Consider the following 21077-nt stretch of genomic DNA (forward strand, 5'->3'; position numbering starts at 1 on the left):
GTGGGTAGTTCCTTAGCAGCAGAATAACATTAGTTCTAAAATACTTCCAAAAATATAAAAATTCTTAGTCATAAAGTTCATTAGAAGTAGTAAAGGAAGACAGAGAGGATTTTTTAAAATCTGTAAGTCTATATATTGAAATCACATTCTCATTGGAATATGGAAGAATAAAACTTGGTTTGAGATCATGACTCTACCTCTCTCTGCATATTTTAGCTTCATCAATGAATTGATTCATTTGAAGAACAAGTATATGTGCACACACATCCATAAGTAAATATAAATACATTCCTTTGTAATTCTTTAATCAGCAAGATGATTACTTCAGCAATTCAGATGAAAAACAGAATCTATGAAAGATCTGAATTTAGCTGTTCTTTTGGCTTTGGGGGGGGTGCTGGCTATTGAACTCATGGACCTCACACTGAGTACATTCTCAATCTTTTAAACTTAAAGAAACATTTTTTTTTAAAGAAATTTGAGACAGGCTCTTAGGTTTCTCAGCTTGGACTGGAATCTATAATCTGCTGCGTGAGCCTCACAGAGTGTTGGGATTGTAGGCATGCGCCATGATGCTCGACTTGGCTATTCTTTAAAGCATCCTCTTACAACAGTGATACCAGCATACCCATGTGTTAGCAGCACAAAGCACAACAGCTACATCATGGCAGTGGCCTGTATGCCCACCGCAGATGCATGAATAAAGAAAATACAGTATAGAAACACAGTGGAGCACTTTTCAATCATGAAGAAGGACAATCTTGAGCCAGTTATAGGAAAATGGGTGGGCCCTGAGAATGCAACGTTAAGTAAAATAAGTCAGTCAGAAAAGATTACATATTATGTTATCTATAATAAGAGAGATCTAAAATATAAGAAATTTGAAAAATTAAAATTGTGGTCTTAAGGAATATAGAGGGAATCCCAGTAGAGATAGGAAGAGGGTCTCAGGGAAGGATAAAGAGAAACATGGAGGTAAAAAATGATCAAAATGCAATATGTATCAAACCCCCATGATGAATGTGCTAAAGAAAAGTCATATAGTAAAAAAAAAAAAATAAAGTAGCCTTCTCTAAGTCAGTATAATTCCATTTTTCTTAAAAAGAATGGTAGGAAATTATGGTCTAGAAATATCATAAAAATCTCTAAGCTCTATTTATAGAAGGAAATAAAGTTCTACTACATGGCATAGTCCTCTGTACAAGGTGCAGAGCAAGATTTTGAAATGAAGAGTTGCCAAGGAAGAATAATTCTCTGTAGACACCTGTGAGCTGGGGGAGGCTCTGTGCCAGGAAGCTGAGCTGCCTACACCTTCCAAACCTACATGGGATTTCGTCCCCTGGCTGTGTATCACGATCCCTTGGAGTACATAGAGAACGACTCATGTCTAAACTTCATCTCCCATGAATTAAGTCATAATCTCAATGGAGTAAGGGTGAGGATATTTTTAAAAGGTGACCCTGATAATTCTTATTAATTGTAGCGAGGGTTAAATTGCCCTTGGCTTTTGCATTTGCCAAAAGAAAGGCTTGGACTGAGAGTTGTGTATTCCAAAAATTTACATCCAGTTTTACTTAATGTAGGGTGGCTGGGGGGGGTAGCTCAGTGGCATACGCACTTGCCTGGCAAGCACGGGCAAGCACGGGCAAGCACAGGGTCCTAAATTTAATCCCAGTACTGGAAAAGAAAAAAAAAAAAAGCAGCAAATACTTAAATGTAGACAATATTACCATAGTCAGTCACTTCTATGTAATTTCTTAACAGTAGGTAAAGGTATCACATAAGTAATTTAATGGTTTTTCTAAGGTTGCTGAACACTTCCAATAAGATGTTTAAGAGATGAAGATATTTTTGGAAGAACAATCTTACAACTGTTTTTAGGAAATCTGGAAGGTTTCAAAGTTTCAGATTCCTTTAAACTGAGGGCAAGTAGTGTTCTTCCAAATTAGGGATATTTTTTAGATACCAGATAACATTTTCCATTAAAAATGACAGGACAAATTGTTCAGACTAAAAATTTCAAATCAAAGCATTTGGAGGGGCTGGGAGATGGCTCAGTGGAATAAGTGTATCCCTGGCAAGCGCAGGAGCCTGAGTTCAATTCCTGGTTCGCAAAACAAACAAACAAACAAAAAACAAAGCATTTGGAAATTTTCTAGACTGCCCCCTTTAACAATATACTTTAAAAAATAGCCATTAAATGTCTTCATAACTGTACACCTAAATTCTATTACTTCATGAGTAAACCTCCTGTTTTCATAGTGATCCTCCTGTTTTCAGCCTCCCTGGCACTGGGATTATAGGTGTGTGCCACCACACCCAGACTAAACCATTTTTCCTTTAACTTTGGGTGTTGGGTACTTTGTCTCAGCAACAAGAGAAAAGAAATTAAGACAATTATCAATGAATTTTTCAAATTCTAGGGGGAAAACATCCTGGAAGATTTCCTAAGTCATACAGGTAAGACCATACCTGGGAGACTGGCACCTGGAAAAGAAGAGAGGTAGGGAACAGGGGAGAGACAATATGCGGGCAGGAAGAGTCCCTTTAGTCACTTCCTGTTCTTGTGGGGAGTGGGAATGGGGAAGAAGGCTAGAGGAATTATACCCCATAATTCACTTTGGCAGAGCTGAGATAAAAAGCCTCATCTCTATGTGGCATATTTGAACCCCGGAGCCAGACCATAGAGACACAAAGTTCAAATTTTCTTCTGTGTGTTGTTTCTCAACTATATACTGTAAAACACACTGAAAAGACTAACTTGGGCTCCATGCTTTAGTATACCTGCAGACACAGTGGGGTGTTTGAAAGCATCATTTAAGGAGCTCTAAGATGAAAGTTATAATGATCACATCTTTTTTGTTGTTGTTGTTGTAAAGTACTTCATTGTGGATCATGTTTAGATGTCCCCACAAAGCTCATTTGGTCATCAGTGGATCTTTTTCAGAGGTGGCTTGATTTACACTTGAGCTTAGCCAAAAGACCAAGAAATGACTGGTGACTGGATTTAGTGTGTGATGCTGACACTTATACATGGTGCAGTGCTAGGATCAAGGGCACCAGGAGTAAAGGTGTGAGTGCGACCCACCTTGATACGATCTAAAGGATAGTCAAAGTTCTGGTCATCCCTTGCCTGCTTGGTTACCTTCTACCCACCTGAACCATTTCTCCTCTGCGATGTTCCTCTGCTGTCCCACCATGCTTGGGAGCCAGCTGATGATGGACTGAAATCGCTACAAATTGTAAACTGAGTAAAGCATTTTTCTCCCCCCTCCTTTTCATGTATTTGGTACAGGGTCTTACTACACAGCTCAGACTCATAGTGATCCTCCTGTTTTCAGGTTCCCTGGCACTGGGTTTACAGGCAGTGCCACCATGCCCAGACTAAAGCATTTTTCCTTTAACTTTGGGTGTCAGGCATTTTGTCTCAGCAACAAGAGAAAAGAAATTAGGACAAACTTAAAGAAAACAAAGATAATGAGAACTGAAAGTGAACCCAGATGAAAATAAGTGTCGTAAATTATTCTACAGAACATCTGGAGGACTCAATAATAAGATGGTCAAAGTGTCAGGTACATAAAAGAAGTTATCAGTGTGTTTAAACTTAGAATAGTCTCCAATATCACTGAAGTAAATGATAAGAAACAGACCTGCAAGTAGACGCAGGCTTGATATTCCCCAAACAACCAGCAATGCCAACTTTTTTTTTTTTTCCACTGAAGAGTTCATCTAGGGAAAGAGCTATATTTCCTAAGTGCCAGCTTCCACTTTTCCCTGTTGCATTTTAATTCCAATTTTGGTTGGTGCCTGGCATGCTGATTGAAAAGCTGTAGAACAGTGTTTTCATTCTAGTCCAAAGTATTAGGCTGAGTGTTTCTCTCCTTGTTTGATGCCAAGAACAAGATGTAGGAACCAATTAAATTGTACAGTCCATCCTTTGTCTCTACAGACTTCAATCTGATCCAGAAAATACTTTTTAGCATCCTCCTCACTTTTCCCAACTGTCAGGGCATCCCGGATATATTCGATATCTTCTTTACTTGTTAACTGGGGCATTCCAGTCATCAGCATCATGGAGAACAGGATGATCAGGAGGTTTGTGTGATGGCGAAGGGCTAGATAAGCTTTCACACAGACATCCTGGATAGAAGAGAAGAAACCACCATCATTAATGATATGGTGACTGCAGGCTGAAAGAACTGGTTCATTTGAAGAGCAAATATGTATGCATATGCACCATGAGTGAAATATCGATACATTCCTTTGTTAATTTTTTTTAGCAACAAGATGGTTATTTTGTCATGCTGTATTGGAATGTACCTGGCATTACTGTTTATGAGAAGAAACCATCACAAGCCAACCAGATCTCTACCACTGATGAAAAACCTGAGAAGAAAATGTATTCTTAATCTCTTAAACCCATCAGTGTAGTTGTATAGATCCAAGCTATGCTTCAGGAAAACTAGAGGATCAGTTAAGCTTCATCTTATTTCTTAGCCTATTTCTTATATTATTTCTCAGGAAATTGAGGATAGAACTATCTACAGGCTCTGAAGAGGAATGAGTCACTTTTGAACACCATCCTGGAATCAATAAACTTGATGTAAGCAAAAATGATTGCCAAGCGCTAATGAAGTCCACAACAATGAAGGAAATAGAGTGCCTAGAGAGATTTAAGTGTTCATCTTCCTTTGACACTTTGTTCTCTTCTAAGAAAACAGCTGAATTAGGGTTTCTCTGACTGAGTCTCAAAATTATTGATCTTTGGAATTTCAATTCAAATTCTCAACATTTTGTGAAAGAGAGGGCATTAAAAAATACCATAGTTGACACTTGCTCAAAAAGCTTTGAAGCAGGTGATATGTGTGAGTTATGAACACTTATAAATAAACAGCTTTCATTATACCATTTAAATTGTTCCAAAGTATAGAAAGATGAAAGATTTTCAACATTGTAACATGAGACTAATCCAACCTTATTGTAATAGCATGATAAAGATAGAAAATCAAAGAAAACTGAGGCTAATTATATTTTAAATAAGATAATGAATAAAATGTTAAAAGAATAACATTCTGTTAAAAGAATAAACATAATTTATTCCCAAATGGAAAAATTAGTTCATTAAAGCATATTATATTAATATCCATTTCTGGTTTTTGAAAAAGTAACATGCAAATTAATATGAAACTGAATTGTGACAATGTAAATAATTATCTGATATTATCTTTTTATTTTTATTTATTTATCTATTTGTATTTTAGGGAAGAGTCTACAGGGTGTTCAGGGTCTCACTACTAGATTGAATTCCTAGTGATCTGCCTGTTTACAGTGTTCCAAGTGTTAGGATTACAGGCGTGTGCCACCAAGCCCAGTCTCAATTGCTGTCTCAGTGTACCCCCGGGGCAGGGCTGGCACGGCAGGCCTGGGATCGAACCCTGGCCCCTGTGCTTGCTTGCAGGTACTTTAATCTGTTGAGCTATTTGGCCAGCCCTTGATATTATCAAAATAATTCTGCATAATGAAATTCCAGACAAAGAAATGAAGTGTAAAAATCAGAAAAGTGAAGATAAAATTAGTATTTACAAATGACATAACTGTTTTCTTAGGACACTGAGGGAAGAAGAATTCAAATATTATTGCAACTATTTTTTAAATAAACTATCTTTTTATAAAAATTAACAACAACAATGTTATAAATAGGAGCCATGAGTTGGAGAGTGTAATGTAGAAATCGGTGCTGTAATATTAGTGAAAAGATCATTATACCTGGAATTAGCACAAACAAAAATGATACACAGAAACTATTTTGTAACAAACTATAAGATTTTACTAAATCACATAAAAGAAAGCCTCACTGCACGAAGTGATATGATATGTTATTCAGAGATAAACTGCTTGCTTCCAAAATGTGAATTATCTTCAAATTATTTACAAACTATAAAATTTCAATAAAATTCTTATTGGATAATAAAATTCAGAACTCAGATGTGTGTTTTAGTTCCCACATCATAATATGAAAGAATAGCATGAAATAGTTTTTATTTTTATCCAAAAGGACAAGAAAATTTGTGGAACAGAACAAAAAAAGGTTCAAAAGCCCATGGAAATCTGATCTAAAGATGGCTTCTCAAATTGGTAAGGAAAAAATTTATTATTTGATAAATGAAGCCAGACTGGCTCAACATTTGGGAGAAGAATAAAAGTTAAAGTTTTACTGTACATTATATATCAAAATAAATTCCAGGTGAATTAATGTCACCATTATTACAGCACTGGTTTTTACATTACACTCACCAACTGAAGGCTCCTATTTATAACATTGTATTTGTTAATTTTTATAAAAATAGTTTATTAAAAACCAGTTATAATAATATTTGAATTTTTCTTCTCTCAGTGTCCTAAGAAAACAGTTATATCATTTGTAAATACTAAGTTTATCTTCCCTTTTCTGATTTTTACACTTCATTTCTTTTTCTGGCATGTCATTAAGGATGTATAATGGGGAAATGTTTAAATAACTGTGGATGGAAAAAAACACTTGATGAAGAATTCCAAGGAAGAAAAAAAATGCAGAGGTTACAAACTCTTAAACACTTTTGTGGAAGCAGCCACTTAAAGGCCTGAGCTAGGGCCAGGCCCCCACAAACTCTTAAACACTTTTGGGGAAAAAAAGAAAGCTATAAATAATTAATAAAATGACAAAGAAGATATTCGCAACAGGACCAATCACTCTCACACTCCCAGGTCCCCAAATAGGTGCTATAAATTTATAAGGAAAAGATAAATAGTTGACCGAAACTGAAGGCCAAGTACATATATGAGAATTCATACAGTAAGATGTAAAAAAGATAACAAGCCTATGAAAAACTCCCAATTTCTTAGTAATCAAATAAATGAAACATAAAATGAGATGGACATATTCACCTACAAATTTATTTACTTTTTAATTTTGGGGGTTATTTTCAAAGATAGCACCCAATGTTCACTTTTAACAGGTTTATGGCAAAGCTGGGCATAGTAGTGCACGCCTGTAATATCAGCACACAGGAGGTTGAGGCAGGAGGGTTGTTGTTAGCTCAAGACCAGCCTGAGCTACAAAGTGAGCTCAAGGCCAGCCGGAAGTGCATAGCGAGACTCCATCTCAAAAAAACGTAAATAAATAAAGTTCATGGTGGATGGTGGACAAGAACAGCTCTGACGTTCTCAGCAGATTGTCTGCTAACATGCATGAAAATCTTTCCAATGCTTATAAATACTATAGAACTGAATTGTGATGGAGGCAACACAAATTAGCATGACGGTGGTGTTTGCCAACATCCGTCAGCATTCACAGAACCATACACTTGAAGTAGATGAGTTCGGCCTCAAAAAAAAATGTGACTTCAGAGCTATTTACATCTGGTGTGGTGTGATGCACACCCGTCACCCCAGCACTCAGGAATGCTGAGGCCAGAAGACGGCAAGCCTGAACCTGGCGCGGGAGCCTCAGTGAATTAGCGAGAAGCTGTCTCAAGATTTAAAAAACAAGAAAGGCTGGAGAAAGGGCTGAGTGCTAAGGCCTTGGGTTCAGTCCCTAGTGCTGCAGAAGCAGAGACAAATCCAAATCTGCATCCTTTAACCCAGCAACTGTCATCTTTTTGAAAAACTGGTTAATTTATAGCTGTTTATCTTTAAGAAAGTTTCCTAGGACATCATTTAAAAATGTGGAATTGGGAAGGCCACCCAAATGCCCAAACAGGAGACTCATAATAAAAACTTTATGAATTGCACCTCTGCAGCTACAAGAGTGATATTGTAGAGGAGTGTTTCAAAAGAATGTGAATGTGTTTATGTTAAAAAGTAAGACTACAACAACACGCATGTCATCATCCTACTTTGCTCAATTAATCCAAAAATGTTTATATGGAAAAAAGAATAAAAGTTGTAAGTCAAAATGTTCATGGTGAATTTTCCTTTTGATTTTAGTTCATGTGGTAGAGTACAGTGATAACAGAGGTCAGGCCTGTGTCATTCTGTATGTCACATTCTGGATGCATTTTCCTGTCCAAGTTAAAAAAGAAAGCCAAAAACAAACTACGGACTATTCTGGCATCTTCTAAACAAGGCCATGGATAGATTGGCAGGTAGATAGGTAAATGGGTGGATAGGAGGATAGATAGTTAATGCTTGTCACAGAGGCCAGCCTGTAGGCAAGGCCAGCTTGTCATTCTCTTTCCTATCTCCACCACTCATCTCTGTTTCCCATGACACAGGAGACCACTCGGGCTGTTCCTGCTTCAGCTAGAGCGTCAACTGTCCCCTGGTTGCTGCCCCAGTGCATTAGCATTCTTGTATCCTTAATGACTCCACTGATGTCTGGAAATCATTTTCTTTTGCCCATACCTAAGACACACCAAGGTCTCTCATTTCTTGGTAATTATGGAGTGTAAGTGTAGCACCTCAGGCTACAGTCTCATTAATTCACACAGGCCTGATGGGGGTGGGGGAGGATGCCTTTTGATTTTGAATTCAAGTACATTTTGATTTTTAATTATTTTCTATCCTTCTGCACACTAAGGGCTGCCTGCTGTGGGAGCCTGCTGTGTAGTCAATCTCTTTTTAACAGAACATTTTCAAGAAAGGAAATTAACCTGAGACCATCTACCACACCAACCCATAGGTGCTCAGCAAATACTTAAGAGGTGACATGCAGATTCAATCACCTCTGCAGTACAAAACAGATGCATGATGGGAGAGGAGTTGTCTTGCTTTTCTTGAAGGTCATCTCAGTATGATTTTTTTTTCTAGTGTTGTAGATTGAACCCAGAACTCAGGCATGTTAGGCAAGCACTACCACAGAGCCATACCACAACCATATGAATAATTCTTATTGGTGCTAGTTTATTCAGCTAGCTTTGATGTTCATACATCAGGATCTCCTCTAGGAGAAAGAAATGTAACTTCATGCCCCATGCTGAGTGTAACTTCATGCCCCATGCTTTCAGATACAAGGATCAAATCCAACCTGGCTTCACAGACTTAGAAACGTGGTGGACATGTAGTGTTCTTTACTTTAGATAGTGTGTATGAATTCAAATTTAGGATTTATTACTGATAAGTTGTCACCAAAGAAGCCATCTACTTTTCTGGACCTCAGCTTTCCTTTTATGTAGAAGGAAAACAGTAATACTAACAATACCCACTTCTGATGGTTATGATGAGATTTAATTGTCATGTAACTGGTTGACTATTATTATTAATATCATACAGAACTGTATTATTGAACATACACACTTCTCAATGCTAATGAGGACTAGACTATCTGTCTAAAATGTCTCCTTACCTAGTAAAGACCTAGGGGCAGTGGGTTGAAGTAGGGGACACCAGGCTCTGCTTGTGTCAAGAGGGAGTGCTATCCTCACTGGGGCCCCTTGTGGGGGCAGCAGGACAGAGGCTACATCTGTAGGTGTCTCTCTTGCCTTTCAGGCTGGGCTCCTCTGCCTGCTCTGCTCACTTAACCCCCAAAAGCTTCATTTCTATCCTTCCCGCTCAGCTACAGGGTCTGAAAGTGGTTTCTGCCTGGGGCCCAGGGCCCTGTGGTTTGAGGGACCCTGAGGCTGTGGTTCTGGAGCTTGGGGGGAAAACCCAGAACACAGAAGTTACTGACTGCACGAACAGGCTTTTCCCTTTGGCCAGAGCTGCCTGTCGTTGACCTCAAACATTCTTCTCAACTGCCAGTTGGAAATGTTGCATTATTGAATACAGAAGCTTAAAATGTAAGGGAGGAAGCTGATTTCAGGACTTGGTTTAAAGTACAAGTTAATGAGCAGGACGGGGAAAATGTTGCATTATTATTAATGCTATTAGCTGGAGCGCTCGCCATTAGTAGCTAATAAATAGGTTGAGCCTACATAGCACATCTGCTCCTGATTTCATTGTTGATTTCAATGCCTTAATGATAGCGTCCAACTACTAAAAGAAAGGATTGCTTTTATTAAGCTACCACCTCCATCAGTCTTGGAAACAAAGGAATTCATTACTATTTCAGTGCCGAAGCTTTGATTTGCAAACTGCCCAAGGATCAGTTCCCTAAATGGAGAAGAAACAAGTTCTATACATCGTAGTCTAATTTCTCACTGATGAGTTGTGACATTAGACTCATCCAAGGACAAAAGGGATACTTTTTCTGACAGTCAACATCCTCTATTCTTATCTAGAAATTACATATTCACAAAAATGAAGAAGTAACATTAGGACAGTAGAACAGAAACTCCAAGGTAACATTCTGAGACTGAAGGGAGAAAAGAAAAATCCACAAATATTCATCAATGAAAAAATATGTTCCCACTCATTTATTTTTCCTAAATAGTAATGTTGGCTCTGCCTGCTAAAGGAAGGATATAGTGGAGAAAATATATTTCCAGCCCAAGGTAAAAGATTAATTTTTGCTTTTTATTTTATTTTATTTTATTTTATTTTTTTTTCTTTTTGGCAGAACCGTGGATTGAACTCAGGCCCTTGCGGTGCCAGGCAAGTGCTTACTCTACTGAGCTATCTCCCCGGCCCCTAATTTTTTTTTTTTTAAAATCGGGCTGGCCAAATAGCTCAGCAGATTAAAGCGCCTGCTTAGGCAGACTCAGGGGCCAGGAGTTTGATCCACTGGTGTGCCCTGCTGGCTCCACACCCAGGGACTGCTGAGACAGCAATTGAGACTGGGCATGTTGGTGTGTGTCTGTAATCCCAGCACTTGGGAGGCTGTAAACAGGAGGATCATGACAAGTCCAATCTATGCAGTGAGACTCTGTACACCCTGCACACCCTGTCCAAAAAAAAACCCCCAAAAAACAAAAACAAAAACAAAAAAAAAAACTAATGCAATGACTAGCAAGTGTTCTTTGGTGGTTAATTTGGGAAAACAAAGAAGGTAATTGTTGAATAGACTTTATAACGTGGGAAGAAGAATCACTCTCAGGCAAATCTCAGAAAGGGGTTGCCCAACACTGGCTATGTACTTGTGGAAGAAGAGTTAGGAGTCTTATTTCACTAACTTGGAAACTGTTCTTAGACTTGCTGTTTGCCAGAGAAAAGGCTTTCTTCTTAAATGTTTAGCTGGAGACTAACTAGGAGCTTAAAGATCACTGATTAAACTGTTTTATGTTAATCAATATTCTGAGTAGACTATAGGTAGGGTCACTGTACATTTATCTCCTAGCCTTGTTCTAAAAGAGATCTCAAGTGACCTGTCTGTGTAACAAAGTCAAAATAATATTAATAGTGGATGGAGAAAGGAGAGAGAATAACTAAGAAAATGTTCCACAACAGACTGGAGAAAGAAACTAATTTAAACTGCACATCATAAATCCTATGTAGTTGCTATGAATGTGCTCTCAATGTACCTCTAGCCAAAAGGAAAATCAAATACATTTCTCTATCCAGTGCTTAGATTTTTTAAAAAATCTATGTGTTGAGGAGAAGTACTGCCTTCCTAGAAATAAAGGCCAATACAAAATTCACAAAGAATCTTTATAAAGAATACATTTTGGAACATGGTGAACATTGTCCTTGGTAGTATTTTTATGGTGGACAAAAATATTTAAAATAAACTAAGCATTAAGAGCATAACTCCAGATGAAAGGCTATTTTTGATTAATATTGAAAGTCATGGAGGTCTAATATCTGAGGCACTGGGTTGTGCTGCATGCTAGTGGATTAACTCACAAATACCATGCCAGGACTCCTCTCCAGGCTGCGATTCATCTCCTTTCCAGGGTAATGATTCATTTCAACAAGCTCAACCAAGTCTTAACAGTGTGGCAGCCCTACAGGAGTCTGCAGCCAAGGGAGATGAAGTAGGAACGTACTCACCCTCCTGGCATGGCTGCTGCCAGCCCTCCTCTGAGGGCAAGTTCTAGCAGACAGTATGGAGAATAGCAAGGTCCTGACAGTCCTGCTGAGGTGAATGGGGGCTGAGCCTGCCCAATCCAGGCAGAGGCCAGGGTGCGAAGCAAAGGGGAATCCTTTATTGGCTCAGTACGTGGAGAGTAATGTGACAGATGAACCTGTCATCTCCCCCTTGGCCCATGGTAGACTTTAATTAGATTCATTCATGGTTAATTAATTGAACTCCACATGACTTTGATTTGCTCTACCTGCTCCCCCCAGTCCAACCTGTGCACTATTTCCTGCTGTACCCCGATTTCTTTCCTGGACTCCCGTTCTGCCACACTCTCCATGGACACCTATGTTCTATCCATATTGAGCAATTGGACTTTTTGTCCCCAAACATGGACTGTGTGTACTTTTCTAACTTCAGCTCAGTGCTCACGCTGTTCTTTCTACCTGGCCATTTCTTCCTTCCCCGCCTAGTATCTGCCTGGCAAAATAAAATTGAAGGTAGCCCTAAAGGCCTAATAAAAACACTTCTTTTTCTGCTCTCTCCTGTAGGGCGGGATTAATTGCTCCCTGTGCAAACAGCTCTCAGCACAAAGTATTCCTTGGCAGGAATCCGTGCCGTCTCTCGCCTTGCGTTAGCTTTGTATGGCCTGTGCCTAGCATGCCATAAATAATCTGTGGAATGGATGCTTCATGTGCAGAAGCCAAGTTCAGTCTTGGGCAAGATTTACCACTTCAAAATCAAGACAACTTGGAGAACAATTATATTTGAAGAAGATTAAACTGGAAAGATCTCTTACCTTCTCAAGGGCAAAACCTGATGCTTATTAAATAATAAACATTTAATATGTACATATTCAGTGCCTGTCCTGTTCTCGGTGTGGTGAACAGGGCTGGGGGCAGACAACAGAATGAAGTAGGAGGATGAGAATGTCCAGGTACACAGAGGCCAAAGAAGAGGAGACAGGATGGCCACAAGGGGACAATGGTGAGTTGGCTGCAGACCCCAGGAGACTGTCAGAGGGTGAAGTCTCCCAGGTCCCTGAAGCTGGCTTAGAAGTATAAATGAGGCAAGGTTGGGGAATGGTGGGCCCCAGAGCAAAGGTAATAAGAGAGATCACAGGAAGCAGGGAGCTAGAGCATTTGCATATGGGAAAGGGACCGAGAGGTGAAGGAAGAAGGGAAGAAGGGGAAAGATGGGGGAGTAAGAACTGAGCTGTGTTGCACCTGTACCAACTCACTAAGAGGGGTCATGCACTGCAAATGTGTACTGATAAAAATAAAAATGAAGAAAATCAAACAGAAGGGGATCTCGGAAGATCACTCTGAGGTCTGAAGCTGAGGCCTAAGGCACAGCGAGGGCCTTCTGAGCAGGGGAGTACAAGGACTGCATGCAGACAGTGGGGCAGTGCGGACACGAAGGAGCAGGCTTGGACAGGATGACTGGCCAGAGAAGAGCAGGCTCACTCTGTGGTAGTGGCTGCAGGTGCTCAGGGTTTATGCAAAGTGACAAAGTCATCATTGTCCGGAAGTCAGGGAACTTTGCTCTGGCCGAAGTAAGGCATTAACATCCTATTTCTTAAGTTCAGTTATTAAGCAAGTTCTGATTAATCTACAACCTTTTAAAAAGCTGAATACTATTTAACAGAAGGTAGGTAAAACACTGATAGTTGACAGCATTGTCTTTGGAAAGCAGGCAATAAGTTTCTGATATTTTAAATGTCTTAAAATATTTTACACTTTAGGTTTTAATCAAAAGCATTTAGCACTTTGAAACTTAAAAAGGCCACAACATGAGAAGCCAAATTTCATTTGCCATTGATATAAATGTATTTGTATTATATATAATCTATACCTGTTCATTGAAATTTAAAATAAAGTGGTATAAAACAAATTATAAATGGGTTAAACACTATTTTAAAAATATCTTCAGTAAGTGGAAGATTATCCTAAGAATTCATATCTCAAATCATCATCATTTAAATATATGTGTTTAGGGCCAGCCAGCCAGCTCAGCAGACTAATGTGCCTGCTTAGGCAAGTGCAGGGACCAGGGTTCGATCCCTGGCATGACATGCCATGCCAGCCCTGCTCCCAAGGCGCACTGAGATGGTGACTGAGACTGGGTGTGGTGGCCCATGCCTGTAATTCCAGCACTTGGGAGGTTGAAAACAGGAGTATCACTACAAGTCCATTGTGTGTAGTGAGACCCTGCAGATCCTGTACTAAATACATAAAAAATGTATGTGTTTAGCATATGTAGGTCAAATGCTACTCTATAGGATGATAGCTACTCTTAAGTTCAAATCATGGCGTCTTTTGATTTGTTTTGTATCTGCCTAATTGTGGCTCATTCCTCAACTCTCCCCTCTTCTAGGCTTTATTTGTGAATATGGTCCTCGGCTGCTCCAGCTGCCCAGGAAGGACAGAAATGGATAAAACAGTGTGTCTCTTTTAGTTCCCTGGCTCTGCCCCTAGCCACTGGCAATGTGTGCTTTAATTTTTCATGGGGAAGGTTCACCTATCTTTAGTGCAAGTGGGTCAACTCTTCCCCACCTTACCTCCCAAATTATTCAAATTATCAGGTCAAAATTAGCAATTCACTGGAAATGAGGACAGCTTTCATTCCAAATGTAAATATATACATTTCCCAGCTTGCCTAAACATGGAAGCCTAATTATACGAGATTCTGAGATTCCCGGGAGAGAATTTAGAGCTGTGCTCCCTGTGCTTGAGGAACGTTAGCAAGGAAACATAAAACGTAGACACAAAATCTTGGGTTAGCAGTATGTTAAAATTAAAAAAAAATTAAAAAAAAGGAAAAAGGGACAGACAACTTGTCTGAGGTCTAAGTTAACCAACCAGGGCCAGCGAGATAGCTTAGCAGACTAAGCGCCCCCTGGAGGGCTGAGCTGGCACTGAGTCTGGGCGTGGTGACACAGGCCTATAATCCCAGTGCTGGGGAGGCTGAAAACAGGAGGATCACTACAAGTCTGAGCTGTGCAGTGAGAACCTGCAACAAATACATTAAAAAAAAAAAAAGAAAGAAAGGAAAAGAAAAGAAAAGAAAAGAAAAAGAAAGAAAGAAAGAAAGAAAGAAAGAAAAAAAAGTTTTGCGGTCCATCCTTCTCAAGAAGAAACTGGAAAGTCTTGTGTGTATAATTTAATGGCATGGTATTCAACTCCTCCGTGGGAGTGAGGAGGGTGGAGAGAGACAGAAGGGAACCAACGCGCAGAGGGGAGGTGGGACCTTTATACTAGGACGTGTTGCTTTGTCATGTTTCCTGGATTGGATCCTCTGAGACCTCTTTCCAAAAGTGGCTTTTCAAGTGTTCGGAGTTCGAAGCCCCGCGGGGGAGTATGTAACAGGGGGCAGCGAGGCTCAGCTGTGGTCTAGGTGCTAAACTAAGCATTCTGCATATTTCAGTTAAACAACCCCCAGGCCTAGCTTCTCGCTGAGATGAGGCAGTCTGTGCTCTAACAGGTGCTTCCTGCTGGAGGCCCAAAGTCAAGGGGCTGCCTGATATTGGGCAGGAGCCTCCAGGATGGAGGGCTCCATAGAGCTTTTCTCATTGCAAACATAAGTAAGTAAGTAAATAAATAAATGAGTGATGCCTAGAAAAACCACACGGGGTGGGTCCCATTCCTTCTGCAAGGATGCAAGAGTAGTTCTGACGGGGTGAGCAGCTCTCAGTCTGCACAGCTTGTATGCAGGAGGGCCAGGGCTCAAAGTTGAGTACCTGTCCTCCAAAGGTCTGTGTTTAAGGCTCACTTGGGCATATCCAGAGGGTCTAGAGATGCAGCTGGCTTCTCCAAAATATAAATACATGTGCTGTGATCTATCTGGGAATGCCGAAAAAGTGTTATAGTGAGACTTATTACAGTGAAAGATATACCGCCCCTATCGCCTTTAACATATCTACATTACTCTTCCTTGCTTCAAAAACATGAACCTCTTGTTCTTGGTACTGTGACTTTTACTCTAAGGGGTTAACTTTTTAAATATTCGTTGTAGTTTTAAGTCATCTCCTGTACACAAGTATGGCAGGAAGCACAAAGGTGGATGTTTCTGTGGAGCAACGGGCTGGAAGCTGTGCTAGTGAAAGAGGCTTCAGTGGCCTGAGAGATGAGCGTTGGTGGCAAAGGATGGGAAGCGCTGTCAGAGCAAGAGGACAGAATGTGCGCAGGCTCCTTGCCTGTGGAGAAGCTGTCAGAAGGGTGGGGGACTTCTGAGCTGCTCCAAACAAAGGTCTTTTGATAAAAAAATTTTGAAACTTAAAAAATAAAACACCGGTAGTAGAAGCACAGAAAGTGGAAGTGAAGTTCTGCTGGCATTTTATAGGGTAATGTGAGCCTTGTAGGGATCTCTGGGGACATCCACAGTGACAGGACAGATGGGCAGTGTCCTTGGAAATGACACTGGCAAAAGAAGAGAACAGAGCCACAGAAAGCAAGCACCAGTCAGTAAAGCCAAGCCCTAAGTCCTGGAATCTCAGTCTATTGCTGCTCTTTGTCTGAGCTTGTCTGATGAACCCCACCTTCCAGGAGAGCAGAGCTGAGTGTTTGCCCCCTTTAAATGGAAAAATCTTTCCACGTTCTTTTTTTGGACCATTTTTCTCTTCCAGGAAGTTGTCAAAATATGCGATTTTTAACTTTTAAGAAAAACAGAACTGAAATGTGTCAAGTCCCTGGAAATAGTCTGAAACCCAAGTGAATTGGTGCAGAAAAACACACACACTAAGAACCCTAAGACCATCTGGCCACAGAGCTCTCAGTTTCTCTGACAACACCACTGGAACTATGGCAGGGAGAGGCTTGTAATTACCAAATCGAAAAACAGCCAGGGGAACAAACATCCCACTGGTTAGAGAACAATCCCTCCCAGTACCCGTTCTACTGAAGTTAGAAGCCCATGCTATCTATCACACTGGAATCAAGAAGGGATTCTGTTGAAAGATTTGTCCCTGTGATGTGGATGCAGACCAAACCATGTTTAAGACACACTAAGCACGTGGCTATTTAAAGAGAACCCCAGGAAAACAGGCACAGACATAATTACTCTTCATGTCTGTCTTGTGTTTGTATAGCTATAAAATAGGTGTGGTTACCATTTTTCGCAATTGTGTTCATTAACAGTTATTAAATTTGCAAGTGTAAATGTTCTCATCTTTTTGAGACTTTCAAAATTTTGTTTTCTTTATATATTTAGTACAGGGTCTACAGAGTCTCACTACACAGATCAGATGTGTAGTGATCCTCCTGTTTTCAGGCTCCCAAGTGCTGGAACTTATAGGCACGTGCCACCACACCCAGTCTCATTTGCTGGCTCAGCACACCCTGGGGGGAAGGGCCAGCATGGCAGGCCAGGGATCAAACCCCTGGCCCCTGCATCTGCTTAAGCAGGCACTTTAATCTGCTGAGCTGTCTGGCCACCCCTCATTTGAGACATTTGATAGTCAAAACTGAATACAGACCAAGCAGGAATGAAAAAATAAGTCAAATGTGAACACCCTACAGGGAAATGGTGGCCTCTTGTGGGATCTCATTTACAGATAAGAAAAACAGAGCCCCGCCTCTCTTTCGTGTGCAGTACTGGAGGTTGAATCCAGTGTCCTGATCTGAGTTACAACCCATCCCTTTTATTTTGTATTTTGAGACAGAGCTTCATGAAGTCACAAAGTTGCCCAGGCTGGGGTTAAAGTTGGGGATCCTCCTGCCTCAGACTCCCAGAGGGCTGCAATCACTAGCATACACCACCATGCCCAGCTCAAAGCAGAGCTCTCTGTAAAGTCTGGGGTCAGGTTGACAAGCTTTTCAGTGAGAGGAGAGACTGCCCTTTACTGAAACAAGACAATCACGTGAGGTGGAGCAAGGACTCCCTCTGCTAACAAAGCCATAAAGGCACACACGTAGCAAAAGCCACATGAGGCTCAAAATTGCTTGAGAGCCCTGAAAAATAGGTGTGAAGTTTAGTTCTTTTAGAGAATGTGCTGCACAGAGAGCTATTCAGTGGCCACCCTCTCTCTGGGTTCCCTTTCTCAGAGCCCTTTCTTCAGTACTGGGGTCATCCTGGTGTCCTGTGTTCAAGGGTGCCATCACTTATGGAGTGGGTTTCTTGCCATTTGGTTTTGGGTGGGTGGGCTTCTCAGATGCAGCATTTTACATGTTAGGCATGAATCGAGGTGGCAAGAAGGAGGCGAGGCTGGTCATGCCAGCAGTGGGGCAGAGGCTGGATCAGTGCCCAGGGAGAAGCAGACATGGGCTGCCACATGTGTCACACAGCACCTGCCAGGTGGGTGTTCTCAGGGGGCCAGGAAAGGGTGGGGATGTACCTGAAATTTCTGGAAGTGTGGACTTGTCTTCTTCCCAGAAGTTCCCATCACGAACAAGAAGTCTGGGGTCAGCACAAATGGCACTCTTTCTTTATTAATGCCCAGGAAACTTTTGTAATTCCCAAGAATGTGTCCAAAGTCAATATGGAATAGGTTTCCTTAAGAGAAGAAAATACCTGATATTATTACACTAACACATGTGCTTGTAACAACACTTTGTTTATTTCTTGAAATAATGCTCAAGTTGCCTGAAAACGAGTCATCTTATGAGAGCTCTTTATCACGTTGTTTATTAACTTGCAGTATTTTCTATCTTAGCAGGTGTGTGAAAGTATTAGTAACCGCCAAGCGTTCTTTGAAGCAAGTGTGTTTTTGGTAGCCTTCTGGTGTTCTTTAGGTGACTGCCAAAGCCTTAAAAAAATTCTGACCTTAAAATTATTCTCAGAATTGTAGGTGCAAGTTCTCTGGCTAATGCATTAGCATTAAGCCTCAGTCTTCTATGTCCTTGGTGAAACCCAGACTAGAAAGATGTTGACCTCTGCCGAGGGGAGGAGCATTCAACTTTTACTCTTGAGTAGCACCATAAAAATGAATCAATCTGATGAATCTCTGTTGGGTCAGTTGTTATGGCTACCACTATCACCACCACCACTTCATCATTTCTTCTTTCTTCTTGGCTAGTTACCATTTCAATACAGTGGTTCACAAATGCTTTGTCTCCTTTATACTACTCCTGTTCTCATAAGGACTGAGCAATTGCCTCCCTCTGGTGTTCTTTTCATACTCTACTATTAAATTGGTTCAGATTGCATGTTGAAAAATCTCACAGTGTGGTAGCCACCACTGGCCACTGTCAGAGTGGGCTGTGAACCAGGAGGCAGGAGGATTAGGGAGGCAAAACATTGCAGATTTAAGGGATTCTCTGGGCTTTTTGCGGAGGCTTCTCTACTCCCTGAGATGATTGCCCACTCCTATGTTAACCACCTTTGGAGACATGCCTTATCCTTGGTTTCTAGCTCTCTATATAATTTTCCTTTCTTAAAAACCATGTCCTGCCTCTTCTTCCCTTACCCATCCCTTGAGGTACTTTCTAGAGTGGTCAAGGAATTAGAGTCCTCATAGTAATGATTTCCAAATTTGTGCTAAGTACCTTAAACTCCCCTTGGAAATGACTGTGTGCTGGGAGGATTGGGGATGGGAGAAATGTTTAATGAAATGGATGTGGACCAAGTGTTTCCAGATGGGGAAGATGGATGGGCGATGAGATGGATGAATAGATGGGTGGATGGACGAAGAGACAGATGGTGGTGATGGTTGCCCAAGGTCAGTGTATAAGCTAGCGAATTTGTTGTTATGTATGTTTTACCAAGATAAAAACCTTACCAGCCACAGACAAACTCACCTGTCTCTGAGATCATAATATTGTCATTGTGCCTGTCTCCTATTCCAAGAACAAAGGTTGCCACGCAGTAGCCTGCACAGGAATAAACAAATCTCTCCACTGCTGCCTGAAACTAATTAAAGTGCATCTGAATATTAATTGTTTTCTAACTACGTAGAATGGCATGAATTTATTACAAATGACTTCCAGAAAAAAAAAACACTTTTGGGAACCCTTTTCAGACAGCAAGCAAGTTGTGCCTGATTTCATAAGCATTGCATCTATCAAGTGCCAGCTTTCGCTTTGCTCTGCTTATATTTAGGCGAAAAGTCAATGAATCCCAATAGCACAAAGACATAAGAGTCAAAGGGCAGCAGTAAATCAATACAGCGCTCAACTCCTCTCCATGCACCCTTGCCCACTACTATACAGAGCCCATAGCAATTTCTCCTCTACTGCTGAGCATGTTTTGCTTGTGACCACCGAGGAGTATGTCTGGGTTCACAAGTGCTCATGTTTAACAGAGTAATAAGTGCTGCTGATTATATTTCCTGTTCAAAAGGCTGCTAACCATGCAAATGCAAAGTGCTAATCCTGTGCACTAGATATTTAAACGACAGCCAGACAGCCTAACCACACAGCTTGTGAAGGATTCAGCATATGCACTTCAGAGGATGGTGCAGCTGACATTTTCAGCATCCATAATTTACCATCCAGATTAGAGCACAGTGATAAATTAGAAATGACTTTGTTGGTCTGTGGCATTTCCCAGGTAGGGGAGAGTTTATACACGGTGACTAAATCTTTGTGCTGAGCAACAAAAATAGCCATCAAAAGCGCTAAGAGACTATTTCACAAAGCCAGATTCTATGTAGAGCATGCCTGCTAATCAAAGGGAAAGCAAATGCTCGTGGAGCCTGGCACCGAGCCCCTCTGTTGTACACAGAGACACTGTCATCATGGGAAAGCCCTTAAATCACCACTACCTCATGAGTGAAGCGCTTCACCCATCTGTCAGGGGGCAAGATGTTGGAAGGGCCTTTGAGAACCGGAACACTATTGCCATGTAAGCAGTAGCTTGTAAGGAACTTGGGCTGTGGGAAAGTGCAAGCTCACCTTTTCTTCAATAGGGCATTTTTCTTTGAGCCAGTGATTCAGGACTTCATCTTTGAATGCACCGGTGTTGCCCACTGTACTTTGCTGGATTTTGGCAATGGTGGTGGCATCTTTCACAATCTCTATCATTCCTAAATGACAGTGTAAAGAATTTCATGGGGACTGGAGACCAAGTCTGGCTGCACAGGAGGAATGACTGTCTCTTAGTGGAATGCAGAGGGTGTTTTTAAAATTATCATCCTTATTATTATATCATCAGTTTAGGGCAGGGTCTACAGGGTGTACAGGGTCTCACTATGTAGATCAGACTCTTAGTGATTCTGTTTTCAGCATCCCAAGTACTGGGATTACAGGAGTGCATGCCACCACCCCAAGTC

General features: G+C 40.8%; 1 protein-coding gene across 2 annotated transcripts in view; it reads right to left on the bottom strand.

The window, feature by feature from the left end:
• Positions 1-3425: 3425 nt before the first annotated feature.
• Positions 3426-21077, bottom strand: part of Pik3cg (phosphatidylinositol-4,5-bisphosphate 3-kinase catalytic subunit gamma) — a 31659-nt gene continuing 14007 nt past the window's right edge. For both annotated transcript variants that reach the window (XM_023719442.1, XM_004634989.2), the window contains 4 exons: positions 20701-20831; positions 19606-19717; positions 18204-18361; positions 3426-4140 (listed from right to left, as the gene is read on the bottom strand). In XM_023719442.1, coding sequence (XP_023575210.1) covers positions 3862-4140; positions 18204-18361; positions 19606-19717; positions 20701-20831 — 680 coding nt within the window. In that variant the 3' untranslated portion in view covers positions 3426-3861. The remainder of the gene's footprint in view (positions 4141-18203; positions 18362-19605; positions 19718-20700; positions 20832-21077) is intronic.

The sequence above is a fragment of the Octodon degus genome, unplaced genomic scaffold, assembly GCF_000260255.1.
Source record: "Octodon degus isolate 3935 unplaced genomic scaffold, OctDeg1.0 scaffold00068, whole genome shotgun sequence".
Classification (NCBI taxonomy): Eukaryota; Metazoa; Chordata; class Mammalia; order Rodentia; family Octodontidae; genus Octodon; species Octodon degus.